The sequence below is a fragment of the Stegostoma tigrinum genome, chromosome 27 (genome assembly GCF_030684315.1).
Source record: "Stegostoma tigrinum isolate sSteTig4 chromosome 27, sSteTig4.hap1, whole genome shotgun sequence".
Classification (NCBI taxonomy): domain Eukaryota; kingdom Metazoa; phylum Chordata; class Chondrichthyes; order Orectolobiformes; family Stegostomatidae; genus Stegostoma; species Stegostoma tigrinum.
In genome coordinates this window covers 34,733,842-34,748,549 of record NC_081380.1, presented here as the reverse complement: position 1 = coordinate 34,748,549, position 14,708 = coordinate 34,733,842, and the positions used below count along the sequence as shown (strand labels likewise).

At 40.1% G+C, this 14,708-nt stretch overlaps 1 protein-coding gene across 1 annotated transcript in view; it reads right to left on the bottom strand.

The window, feature by feature from the left end:
• Nucleotides 1–14,708, bottom strand: part of vps53 (VPS53 subunit of GARP complex) — a 226,629-nt gene that overhangs the window by 72,236 nt on the left and 139,685 nt on the right. The window contains exons 17-18 of the mRNA XM_059655282.1: nucleotides 9,269–9,347; nucleotides 8,322–8,470 (exon numbers count right to left, since the gene is read on the bottom strand). Of these exons, the coding sequence (XP_059511265.1) occupies nucleotides 8,322–8,470; nucleotides 9,269–9,347 (228 nt within the window). The remainder of the gene's footprint in view (nucleotides 1–8,321; nucleotides 8,471–9,268; nucleotides 9,348–14,708) is intronic.

Here is a 14,708-nt window from a genome sequence, read left to right as displayed (position 1 = left end):
CACCAGACCTGAAACATTAACTGATTTTTTTTCTTCACAGTTGGTGTCAGACCTGCTGAGCTTTTCCAGCAACTTTGTTTTTGTTCCTGATTTACAGCATCCACAGTTCTTTTGGTTTCTCACTTTGTTTATTTGAGAACTCTAGCATCTGCAGTTCTTTGTTTTATCCTTATTAATAAGCTAATAGATGGTGCTAGAATGTAGGAGTGTGCTGGCTAAGACATGAAACCACACTTCAAATTCCTTTAACTAAAGGATTAGACTAATACACTGAAGCAATCCAATCAAGTCTCTGATCCATGCCCACGAGCTAAAAAAAATTTTGACAATACACAGCTCTCCCAATTTTGATTTGAACAATCTGACTAAACAGAGTTCGAACACTTGGATTGAAGCTTATCTTGTCAGTAAAAGCAATGAAATGTTTGATTTTGTCTAAAATTAGGATGTCTTGTCAGGAAAATAACATTTCAGTAATGCAGTGCTACCCAGAATTTAGAAGACCTGACTGACCCAAGCTGCTCAAAAATCAGTTTTTAGTGATGTGACGGCCACTGACAAATGTTAGCGATTCGCCTACACTCATTTCAAGCTGAAGAGAAGGGGTCTTGTGGTGCTGCGGTAGTGTTCCTACTTCTAAGCTAGGAGGCCTAGGTTCAAGTTCCACCAGGTCCAGGAGTGTGTCATAAACTTGTCTGAGCAGGTTGATCAGAAAATATCTTCAAGCTGAAGAGTGCTTGCAGTTGCAAAAAACTGTAGTAAAGGAATCAATGGGAAAGGTAAAAAAGAAAATATGAAGTCACAACTTGTGTCAGTTGTGGAACTTAAGCACAACAACTGCTCACATGCCTGAACAGTTTCTGGGACAGGTCTGAACCACCTGACCTTGGAACAAGTATGCCAGTCGACATTTCAATCAGTAAAACCACTTTGAAATAAATAGCTCAGATGAATGAGGGGGGTTCTCCGGACTAGATAGAGTGGATGTGGGGAGGATATTCCCGATGGTGGGTGTGTCCAGAACCAAGGGTCACAGACTGAGGATTCGGGGTAGCTGATTTAGGTCAGCAATGAGGAGACATTTCTTCACCCAAAGGAGCGGTGAAGCTGTGGGATGCATTACCACAGGAAGTAGTTGATGCCAAAACATTGAATGTTTTCAAGAAGTGGCTAGATATAGCACTTGGGGAAAATGGGATCAAAGGTCATGGGGAGAAAGCAGGATTAGGCTATTCAGGTGGTCGATCAGCCGTGATCGTGAAGAATGACAGAGCAGGTTTGAAGGGCCGAATGGCCTCCTCCTGCTCCTATCTTCTATGTTCTTATAATGCAGGTTATTCTTTGAGAAACATTTCTTCAAGAACTCAGCAAAGTAACAACTAATCTTCTTGAAGAGCCATGCTATACTTGCACGTTCTACCACTGTATCAGTTCTGTCTTGCATACTGTTTTTACATAATTCTGTACAGAAGACTACGCTAAAACATTTCCACAAATTGTTCGCAAATAAGCTACCGGAGAATGGAAAGAGAGAACTAAAATTCTTCTTATAACTTTCTATCGATTCAGATGATGATTCTGTCTCATGAGACACAGGCAATTTACACCGGTCTGTATCAAAATAGTTTATTGAAACAAAGAATACATGAGGAGTAGGCCATTCAGCTGTTCAAGCCTGCTCCACCATTCAATATGATCATTGCTAATCATTCAACTCCTTTTTTATTGTAAAAATATACTCTCTTCATAAAAAGTACAAACAGAAGGGACGAAAACAGTTCTGCGCAGTATTTGCACAGGGGGGGGAAAAAAAACCAAACACATTGGAATTTGACATTCCTCAGGGCTTCCCTGTAGTTGCAAACAAAGGCATTTGCTACACTAGCAGGACATATTTATATTCATTTTGAGAGACAGAGCATCTGACCACTGAACAGATCCGTGGACTTTTGCAGAGAGACCTTAAATGGTGGTCTTTCCCCACTGCCACAAGCTTTAGTGTGTCCCTCAGCATGCAGTCCTGGACTGTGGAATGAAGAAGTCTGCAACACTTGTTCTAAGTCAACACTTCACCCTGGAAGACAAACATATTTCAGGCTGGCCAAAGAGTATCTTTCACTAAGTCGATGCTTGTCTCATTGTCTCAGCGTGTATCCTAGGGAACAGCCTGCAGAGCACAAAGCATTGCGTCATGGAGTTGCTTGGGACAAACTGTGACTAAGACCACTGCATCTCTCTCCAGACCTTCCATGCAAAAGTGCAATCCAGAAGGAGATGTGCGTCTGTCTCTTCCCCCCAACTGCAGCTGAAGGATCATGTGGTGCTGGAGGGAGCCTGAGCGCACACAAAGGATCCGTTAAGTAGTGCCCTCCTCTCAATCAGCCAAACTAGATCTTGGTGCTTGCTGGAAAGTTCAGGTGATAAAGCATTCTACCAGATGACTTTTGACAGTCTGCTCCCAACAGGATCCATCCTCTCCTTTTCCTGCCGAGTCTCGAGGACATTACGTGCTGACTGCTCCTGATGAACTTGCGGTCAAAGGTCTTTTCCTTTGTAAAGTTTTCCACAAGGGACAGGTGATACGTAAGGTTCCAACTACTTGCAGTGCTCTGTGGCAATGGGGCCAGGCCATCCTCCATGACACCAGGGCCAGGTAGTACGAAGTGGCGCTTAGTATTTGTGTACTGAGGGTTTGTGTACAGCTTGATATAGCCCGCATGAAGATGACCATCAGCATGAGGGTAGCATTGGATACATTATTCACCCACTTATCCAGAGCTTTGCTCATATTGTCCATGCGCATGGTCCATCTTTTTCCCTCCAGATGAAGTGGAAGACCGTTCAGGTGATTGCAGTGTCACAGATTCAGGAAATGGGCCAGACCTGCGTCATATGCAGCAACAGTTCCTTATACCTGACGACCAAGTTTTTACCTGTTATGGTGAGAGAGCAGCGCTCTCACTTGCCCAGTTTGTGCCTCACTTTAGTGACATGCTCCTCCCAAGATGTGGTGCACGCCTTCTGAACCTTATTCCGAGCATGTTCAAGAAATCTGTCCTGACAGTGAAGAGGATAATGGTTTAGTCAGCCCAGGTCCCAAAGAACAAAAACAGAAGTTGCTGGTAAAGTTCAGCAGGTCTGGTAGCATCTGTGAAGAAAAATCAGAGTTAATGCATCGGGTCCAGTGACCCTTCCTCAGAACGTGGCCTCTGCCTTGCTTCAATTTCCCTAGGGTCCCAACACCAGTTCAAACTGGTCGCAGATGCTCATAACAGTGGATCCGAGCAGAAAACGGCGATGTCATCCATGTATGGGGTGGCCTTCGCTGCCTGGAATAGTCACCCCTCTCAAGCTCACATCCCTCCGGAGATAGACTCCACAAAAGGCTCTTTATAACACACAAACAAGGCAGGAGAGAGTGGGCAGCCTGGTCTGACTCCAAATCTGATTGGGAAGCTTTTTAATTCCCATTCATTGACTGAGGCTGCACTACTGATGCTGATGTAGAGCTGTCAGATCCAATTGTAGATTTCGTCTCCAGTGCTCACTTTGGCGAGCATACCCATCACATTGATGCAATATCCTGTCAGCGGCCTTCTCCTGATCCAGGCTAATGAGGCAGGTGTCCATCCCTCTGTCCCGGCACATAGGTGACCCCATCTCTGAGGAGTACAAGGTTTCTTCCTGCCAAGTACAGAGCAGGTTTGGTCATAGTGAATCACCAATTTCAGAGCAGACCAGGCCCAGTTGGCGACGGCTCCCTTTAGTCTTAAGAAATATATCTGCCTTCCTATTTTTGCAAAAATAGATAATTACACATTTATTCACATGATAATTTGCCCACTTAGTCCGTCCAAATCACACTGCAACATCTCTGCATCCTCCTCATAGTTCACCTTCCACCCAGCTTTGTGTAAGCTGCAATTTTTGAGATAATACATTAGGCTCCCTCTCCTAAATCATTAACATATGTTGTGAATAGCTGGGGTCCTAATACCAACTAGGTGGCACCAACTAGATTAGTGGCAATACCCCACTAATCACAACCTGCCATTCAGAAAAGCATCTATTTACTCCTATTGCCTCCAAGCCAATTTTCTATCCATTTCCATAGACAACCCTCAATCCCATGTGCTTTAACTTTACACATTAATCTCGTGTGGGACTTTTCAAAGCCTTCTGTGGGTCTAAATAAAAAACATCAACTCCCCTGGTTACATCCTCACAGAATTCCAGTGGATTTATCAAGCATGATTTTGTAAATCTATGCTGACTGTGTCTGATTCTATTGATGCTTTCTAAGTGCTCTGCTGTAAAATCCTTGATAATGGACTCTACCATCTTCCCACAATACCTAGTACTGTGGCCCTGTTTTCTCTCTACCTTCCCTTTTTAAATACTGGGCTTACGTTAGCTACCCTCCAATCTGTAGAAACTGTTCCAGAGTCTATAAAATCTTAGAAAGTGACCACCAATGCATCCATTATTACTAGGGCCACTTCCTTAAGTACTCTGGGATGTAGATTATCAAACCCTAGGGATTTATCCGATATACATCTGCCTCAGTTCCTCCCTTTCACTTTCAATAGGTTATTCATGTCTGCCTTTGTGAAGGCAGAAGTGAAGTATGAGTTTAGTTCGTCAGCCATTTCTTTATTCACCAATATAAGTTTGCTGCTTCTAACTGTAAGGGAACCTACATTAGTTTTCAATCTTTTTCTGTTAAATACCTACAGAAAATTTTACACTCACTTATGTTCCCTGCAAGCTTACTTGCATACTCTATTTTCCCCTTTTTAATCAATCCCTTGGTTGTCCTTAGGTCAATGGCTTTTTCTTTGCCATTTGTATGCTTCTTTTGTGCATGTAATACCACCTCTAACTTTCTTTATAGGCCACAGTTTGGTCACTGTTCTCTTTGCATTCTTGCACCAGACAGAACAAAAACAGTTTTTGTCATTCACCCACTCAGTCTTTGAAAGTTTGTAATTGCCTATCCACTGTTATTCCTTTCAGTAACATTTCCAAATCCATCACCACCCAACTAATGCCTCATACCATCATAGTTTTCCTATTAAGATTCAGGACCCTAGTCTCAGAATCAACTCTGTCATTCTCCATCAATACCCATTAAATCAATGTTATCAAACTGCAAGGGACAGATGGAGAGCCCAAAGTGCCCTTTAAAAATCAGAAACCATTTTTACTATAAGACGACAATGTATTAGAGCAGAATTAGGCTTTTCGGCCCATGACTCTGCTCTACCATTCTACATGGTTGATGATACCCATTCTCCTGCCTTCTTCTTGTTACCCTTGATTCTTTTACTAATTAAGAACATATTTGTGTCTTAAGTACACTTGGACTTGGGCTCCACAGCTTTCTACAGCATTAGAATTTTTGAGGGGTCTGGAGCTGCTGTGCCAACTTGGCAGAGGTGAATATTGGCAAGCTAAACCTTGCAGTTGACAGTGTAAAGTGGGAGGTCATGTAGCTGAGGTGAATGATAGCTTTAAATTTGACTGTGTTGCTGCTCCTGTAGGCCTGCTGTACAGGCTTCTTGCTCCAGATTGATGACTATTCTTTGTAAGCACCTGCAACTATAACCAAGGGGTTAGAGGTTGTCTATATTTGAGGGAAAGAAAGAGTTTGAACAGGGGGTTGGGACAGCTGAGTTCTCTCTCACCAGGGAATACAGAGCTTAACAGAAACTTTCATGAGTACTTTATAACACAGACACTCATAACTGATTTATAATGTGCTAACTTGGAGTAGTTTTATACTGAATGTTACTAGGCTGTCTTGCCTCTTTTGTTTTTGGTGCTGCCTGGGGTCAGGTTAATTTTCAGGTGTTAAAATAGGGTCAGATTGTAAAATAATTTGGGAAGCACTGCCCTAAATCATGATCAGCATCATTGATACAGGAAGACCACAAGATATGGCTGAAGACAGGCATAATATAAATCACAGACACATTATATACATTTTATGTTTTTGTGCTGAGGAAATTCTGATTTGATAACTGAGGCAAGAGAAAATCAAGGTATAATATTTTCTCAAACAGCAATAAACAGAAATGGGCTTCCAACCTTCAAGGTTGTCTGCAAATAAAACAAAAAGGTGTAAAATAATACATTGACCATTAATGGAAAACTGGTGGTGGGTCAACCAAATTGCCCATGAAAACAAAAAGAATACACACATTGTGGTAAATCGAGAGATTCGTCATGGACACTGACTGCAGCAATTGACGTTTAAAGGTTGTATTCAGAAAACTTTAAACATGACTAAATGCAGCTAAACTATAGAAAATAGAAATAATTGATCCAGTTGCATTGTGGTGATCTTCTAAATATGCAAATATGCTAAGTATTTCGGCATTTCCAGCTTCACATCTGGTGTGAGATAACAAAGTGTGGAACTGGATGAACACAGCAGGCCAATCAGCATCATAGGAGCACAAAAGCTCATGTTTCGGGCCTAGACTCTGATGAAGGGTCTAGGCCCAAAACGTCAGCTTTTGTGCGCTTAAGATGCTGCTAGACCTGCTGCGTTCATCCAGCTCCACATTTTGTCACCTCAGATTCTCCAGCATCTGCAGTTCCCATTATCTCTCACATCTGGTGTGAAATCAGTTTCACTCTCAACAGAGCACACTGTATACACAGGAGATGCTTAGCATAACAAATACTTGCTGTTAAAAAGCAAGCAGTTTAAACTGGCTCAACAAGGTGTGGAGCTGGAGGAACACAGCAGGCCAAGCAACATCAGAGGAGAGCAGGAAAGCTGACGTTACGGGTCTAGGCCCTTCTTCAGAAAAGGATAGGCAGCCACAAATAGATCCAAACAGTAGCTACTGTGCAGTTGCTTCAATGCTTCTCTCTCATTCTTAAAAGTTCCCCAGGGAACCTAATTTTGGCTGAGTTGATCAATTGCTGACAGCTTCAAACCTCACAATCAATTTTTTTTTAAAAATCCACTGTAATTCTTTAACAGTGTTTTTACAAATGTTTATCTGAGCTCAATTAGATTTTAAACACAAAAATACCCTTCATATTCCTTTAAATGTAAACAATCCATATTGAGACACACAACCCCCCGACACAAGTATCCTGTAAGAATTTAGTTGTAAATCTGACCAAGATTAGAATTAAGCCAACACTCCTTGAAGTAAAGCCTAGTTAACTATTCATAGCACTTAGCAATTAGAATAATATGAGCATATACATCTTTTGGATGCACAAAGCTTTGCATGCACAGGCTCACTAGTACACAAGCAAACACTGCATGTGGCACAGAGCAAAGGGATGAATGGCCAGTAAATAGTGGCAGTTGGTTAGGCTTGTTCAGAGCACAATGACCTCAAAAGAAGAATTGTAATTAATAGTATGTGAATCCTTCCAAAAAAAACTGTCCTGTTACTCAGTGTGAAAAGCATTACTATAGCCATATCCTCTCAGCAAAATTTAACCAAATGAACAGGATCACAGAGCAAGTATAATTACTTCATCCTGCTATGTATCAGTTTCTGCGCTGAATGAACATGATTTACTTTGGTACAACAGTCAAATTAATATGGGATTAGTTATTTCATGCACTTAAACAGACAAGTGTTTTCCAAATTGTTTATGATTAATGGCATCCTCTAACATATGCAGCTACAATTTCCAAAGAATCAAGTCACACCAATGACAAAATGACAGCATGAATTGGCATAGCAGAACAAGTATGGGGTTTCAATTAATTTGTAAATGGTGAAATTGCACAATTGCAGCTTTGATGGAGAAAAGACCATCATCCATCTTCTTTCACCTTCCATGCCTTTCAAAAAGAAGTCTGGAAACATGTCGGGGTTTATCATAATGCAGGACTGTCCCCAGGAACACAGTGGTGGAGTTGTATTAAGCTGTGTGAAGACTAGGTGAATTTTATTACATTTTCTGTAATTAAAATTGAACTATTTTGAAAGGTGCTTTTACAAAATTTTGAATAAGTATCTTTTTGGGAGAGGAAAAACATTCATAATTTGCATTACTGTAAAACCAAGGTAAGCAAATCTTTTGCTCATTTCATTTTTGCCTCGTACAAATATCTTACGATTCCTTTCCCACACCAATTATCATGGAGACGTTCTTAATCAAAGGCTTCAATTTTCATGGGAATACTGGATAGAAGTTCAAACCAAAGGTTCCCAAAAGCCCTGTAAAAACCCCTGAACCCCTTGTAATAAAAACGCAATACAACTTATTCACCACATAGCAGTACCTTCAATTTTCTTCAACTTGTCCTGTAAAAACATTAAGGTGACACAATTACTTACTTGACAAATTTGATGCAGAATTGCGTGAAATACTTCCGAGTAGAGGCAAGGTTATCTCGAATGATAGGCACGTTCTGTTTGATATGGAGGATTATGGATGTGACATATGGACTCTGATCACCAACATGTTCCACATTTTGCCATGGCATCTAGAAGGAATGCAGCACATTAATTTTTACATTTAGAAAAAAAAATCAACAGAGAGCATAACAACTGGATTGTTGGTTGAAATAAGATGTACTGATAATTTAGTCAGAACCATCAATTCATGGGTAAGACGTTACATATGAAATAAAAAATGACACACGCATTGATGCAATAACCTAACACAGAGTATGTTTAATTGGTGTTTCATAGAAAAAATTGTATTAGAAATGCAGTGACAGCCAGAGTACCAGCAATGTCCCACAGATAGCAATGAAATGAACTATTATTTAGTCTTTTATCTTGACAGCAATTATGGTGGCCAAAAAATTTGCTCTCCACTTTGAATAGTGCCAGATGATCTTCATTGTCCATCTGAACCATCAGAACTGGCTGATCATAACTTTTAATATCTTAAAAAGGTTCTTTTTTGGGGTTAAAAGGGTACCCATATTTTTGGGGTGTCAGCTAATATGACCTCAAACTCTCATGACATTCAGGTCATTGCTCCAGAAACGAGAGGATGCAACCAGTTGGTATAAGCTTTCAAGGCTATTAGAGAAATATGCGTTGTGATGTGAATAGGATGCATCAAAAGTGGGGTAATTCCTTGATCTAATGTTCCAAGTCAGGAATCCAGCTCTCTGAAAGAGCGCATCAACAAAAATTTCAAGCTGAATGTCTAAGATCCACTTGGTGTTAGTGCAGCTCTGCACTGGAGGAACCAGATCACATTGAATTTTCAATACTCAACAGCATCTTGATTACTGATAGGAACTAATAGGTCAAGAATTTGCACCTACTTTACTCATGGCAGTGAGTGCAGGATCACAGGCAGCATCCAAGTCCTGAACTAACAGCTGAATACTGTTGGAAATCACACTGTAATACAAGATAGAAGAATCCCATTAAACACAAAGTGATGATATACAAAATAAAGGTCTGTTAAATGGAACATTCAGTGGAAACAGAATCAATCACTCTAAATATAAGTAGCATGCTGATTAGTATAATTTTTCTATGAAGTCCCAAAAGGACAATATCGTGGTGCTTTTACTTTAGGGAATACACTATCACCATCAGGCTTCTATATATAATCTCCATCTCCCTCCAATTCCTTACCTAACAAAAGCATATCAAGTTCAGCTCAGTTTTGAAAATACGAATTGATCCTGCATCCACAGACTTATTGGAAGGATGAAGATTTCCACATCGCCAGTGCTTTTGATGTGATAAAGTATTTCTTGATTTTGCACCTATCAGGATAAGCTCTCATTTTGAGATTATACCTGTCTTCTGTCCATTGTCAAGGATCCTACCATTGATAATTTTGCAGTAATTAATTTTCTAATCTGATTTGATGGAATACTGTGCATTCTGTGTTTCCCAAAGTACCTACTGTGTGACCAATGGAGCAGTTTCAGTATTTTATATAAACTGTGTGGCTGCGACCTGTTTTACTACCTCAATGCAACAGCCTGCGGGCAACAGAAAACTCATAACCAATCAATTCAGGATGAATTCATAAATGAATCATTGCTGATGTTAGATACATATGCATAGTAGCTATCACAACGTAACACAATAAAGGCTGGTTGAACACAATTGAGAACTGTTAATAGTTAACCATGCCAAAAGGGTGTTTTAACAAGGCAAACAGAGAACCCTTTGAAAACATTTTAGTTTGGCATGTAACACCATCAAATCAGTGTTTTATTCAGTCATGGGATTTTATTTTATTTGGGCATCACTGTCTGGCCAGAATTTATTGGACATCCTTAATTGCCCAGAGGACAGTTAACAGTCAACTGCATTGCTGTTGGCCTGGAGTCATACATAGGCCAGAGCAGATAAAAACTACTGTTTCCTTCCCGAAGGACATAAATGATCCAGATGGATTTTTAAAACAATTAATAATGATTTATTGGTCATCATTAGACTCCTGATTTCAAATTTTTTGCTGAATTCAAATCCCACTATCTGCAATGATAGGATTGAAACTCGGGTCCCAAAACGTTACTTGGGTTTCTGGATTAACAGTTTAGCAATAATATCACTAGGCCATCACCTCCAGTAAACTCAAGAAAATCTGAATTACTTGAGAAGATAATCTAAGTAGGAATCCTCTTGTAGCAATTCCCAAAGCTTTAAAGCATGAACAAGAAAAAAACTGCCGGGAGCATCTGGAAACAATCTCACTGCTACTGTCTGCAAGCAACGTCTATTGAAGGAAAGGTGCAGAGCTATAGACAGAAAAAGAACACTTTACTCCAGTCAGGTAAGGTCACGTGAATGGAACCGTCATCAGATAGGTTTAGGAAGGGAGGGTTGTAGGGGAAAAGACAATTTAGTAAAAGTAATATAAATAAATATGAATTGAAGTCCTCTATTAAAATTCTGGATTTTATTCACCTCTGGGGACACCAGAGACAAAATGTTGAAAACTCTCTTTTGGAGGAATTTTTCTCTTTCAAAGAACCAACATAAGCATAATTGTACGATTGGCCTTTTCTTGTATTAAACACCTTGCAATATCTGGAGATATTTCTTGGCCTCCAAAGCAGACAGGCATGATAGGATTTGATGAATGTACAATAGGTTACGGTGTATCAAACAAGCTCATTGTTTCGGTGACAAATGTGTTTTTATGTATATACAAGGCAAAAAAGTTAGGGATATTGATAGGATGCACAGCTGGGCTGAGAAGTGGCAGAGGGAGTTTAACCCTGAAAAGTGTGAGGTGATTCATTTTGGAAGGAAAACTTGAAAGCAGAATACAGGGTTAATGGAAAAATTCTTGGCAGTGTGGAGGTGTAGAGGGATCTTGGGGTTCATGACCACAGTTCCCTGAAAGCTGCCACCCAGGTGGATAGAGTTGTTAAGAAGGCGTATGGTGTGTTAGCTTTCATTAACAGAGGGATCAAGTTCAAGAGCCATGAAGTTATGCTCCAGCTCTACAAAAACCTGGTTCAGCCACATCTGAAGTACTGTGTCCAGTTCTGGTCACCTCGTTACAGGAAAGATGTGGAACCATTGGAAAAAGGTGCAGAGGAGATTTACCAGGATGTTGCCTGGAATGGAAGGAAGGTCTTACGAGAAAAGGTTGACTGCGCTAGGGCTTTTCTCTTTAGAATGACGAACAATGAAAGGTGACTTGATATAGGAGTACAAAATGACTAGAGGTATAGATAGACAGCCAGAGACTTTTTCCTAGGGTGGAGGTAGCAAATACAAGGGGGCATAGTTTTAAAGTGAGTGGAATGCATTGTGGAGAGGGTAGTGGGGTCAGTCTCATTAGGGGCATTTAAGCAGCTATTAGATAGGCATATGGCTGATAGTATAAGGTCGGGGTGGAGGTTGGATAGACCTTAGGATTAAGGCAAAAGTTCGGCACAACTGAAGGGGATGTACTGTACTGTTCTATGTTCTAAGTCGATCCAGCATTTTTCATCGAAGAGCTGTGCGCTTATGGCTGTACCTGTATGAGGGATCAGCCTTATCTTTTCAGCTCGGAAATAGATGCTTGAGAGGTTACATTTGCCTCAAACGTTGGCACACGTGATCAAGTAGGCAATACAGGGCATGTGCCACAATGACCTGCAGGAGTTTAAATTCATGTTTTCACAGAAATAAAAAGTTGAATGATTTAGGGAGAAAAAGACCTGAACAAAGACTGAAGTATGCATGCTTCCCCAGTTGATGCTTTTCTTGGTTTCTTCATTAAACTGTGAGATCCTCATAATGCAGAAATTGTGATGAGAATAAAAAAAAACTGCAGAACATCCAATTCAGTGACGGAGAGGAAGATGATTTGGTGTGGAGGGGAATGAATAGGAAACCAAAGCCGCCATTTCTGATTCATAATGGAATCCTGCAGTGATGCCTTTGCCAAAATGACTCAATGAAGTTAATGAATTATATGTCAGATGTTGAATTTACTTGGTTTTCAAAATGTAATGACTGTCGTTCAAATTATCCCCATAAAATTATTCCATTAAATAAAATGTGACACATTGAAATTAAATCAATTACCAGTGTTATTTTCATTTTACATTTCAAAATGTTAACTATCTAGTTCAACACAGGGTGGCCCATATTTTATACTCAGCGCTTGAGTCCACTTACTTTTGACGGAATGTTTTTGAATGTTTGATGTTCAGTTGTACGGTGCTATTGACATATCTAAATTGATAATGGAGAGCGTGCAACCACCACTTGCCTTCAACAACTTTAGAGCATTACAGTACAAACCAAAGATGACACTTGAAAGTCACAATCAATTCTGGTGCAGACAGGCAAACATCTATTAACACTTTTGTAAACAAGTTCTGCATCATTAATATGGAGACATGAAAATTAAATTGTTTAGTATTTATAGCTGGGCACTAAATTTAAAGAGTAACTCATTAACAAAACTTGGTAAACAACCAGCTGCAGAGTAATTTTAAGGCTGTAACAACTTAAGCTCGTTCTAATTTAGTCGTGTGTGTTGCAGGATTCTATTCACGCTACTGTATTTGGTCCATTCTTGGCTAATCAAATCAAGCATAATATTCTTGTGTCTTTAAATGTAGCAACTGTGCACCAGCCCTCTGTTAAAAGAAGACATTTGTGACCAAAACTATTTGGCAGAGTTGAAGGCTCTATTAGATCGGCGCCATATGATTTACTCCCCAAAGAGCAGCAGCGAGCAAAATTAACTATACCTCAAACTCCAAATGATTTAAATATTTTGGCACTTGGACATTGACAATGGACTAACTGATAGAACTGTGCAGGGAAATTCTTGTGGCTTTGCACCATCTTATTGTAATCCATGGACTTTCCATCCTGACTGAAATAGGCTATGGCATCATCACAAAGAATTAGATCGCTCCAGAAGGACAACCACAAATAAAGTCGACTGAAAATTGAGTTGTTTTCTTTAAAGGGCTTGCACATTTTCCACCAGGAAAATAGGAACAGCCAAAACTATAACAAGTCCAATTCTAATGTGAAGAAGTCATCAAGGAACACACTTAAATGACATTTCATTATGCAGTAAAAATTGTTCGTGTGAACATAATCAATTTTAGAGTTAAAGATTTAAGATGCTCAGTATGCTCACCTGAACAGCATGTTTAATGAATCAGTGCCACACGACTGCATTGTTAACAGTGAGCTCAATGCTGGAGACTACAGAAAGATGATCAGATGGACAAATCCAGAGACGCGAGACGTAATGCCAACATTCCATCTGCCTTCCTAAATAGGTGCCGCCCTTGACTTTGTGATTCAAAGATGCCCACATCTCTCTGTACTCCAGCATTCCTCCACTCTCTATCTATTTAAATAATATTCTGCTCTGATATTTTCCTATTGAAGTCATGACCTATTAAAGTTTTACCACTTTACCTATCTATAGCCTTTTGCAGACTCTCTGCATCTTCCTCACAACTCACTTTTCTACTTGTCTTTGTATTATTTGGCAACAACATAATCAATCCCTTCACTCAAGTCATCCATATAGATCACAAATAATTGAGGGTACCAGCACTCATTGCTGTAACATGCCACCGGCTACAGTTTGCCAACCTGAAGACGACCCTTTTATTTACTCTTCTTCCTGTTAATTAATCAATCATCTACTCATGTTAATATATCACCTCCAGTTATGTGAGCTCTTATCTTGTGCAGCAACCTTTTATTTAGCACCTTATCATTCACTACAGCCATACCCTTAAAGACCCCAGGACGTACAGCATCAGACCCAGAGAATTTATCATCCCTTAGTCCCACTAACTTTCTGAATACTTTTTCTTCGGTGATTGGGATCATCTCAAGCTACTACCTGTCTTTTTACAATCTGCTATTCTTCTCATAGAACAGAGAACATTACAGCACAGTGCAGGCCCTTCGGCCTTCAATGTTGTGCCAACCTGTCATACCGATCTGAAGCCCATCTAGCCTACACTATTCCATGTACGTCCATATGCCTGTCCAATGACAACTTAAATGTACTTAAAGTTGGCAAATCTACTACCATTGCAGGCAAAGCGTTCCATTCCCTTATTACTGTCTGAGTAAAGAAACTACCTCTGACATCTGTCCTATATCTTTCACCCCTCAATTTAAAGCTATGCCCCTTCGTGCTCACCGTCACCATCCTAGGAAAAAGGCTCTCCCTATCCACCCTCTGATTATTTTATATGTCTCAATTAAGTCACCTCTCAAGCTTCTTCTCTCTACCGAAAACAGCCTCAA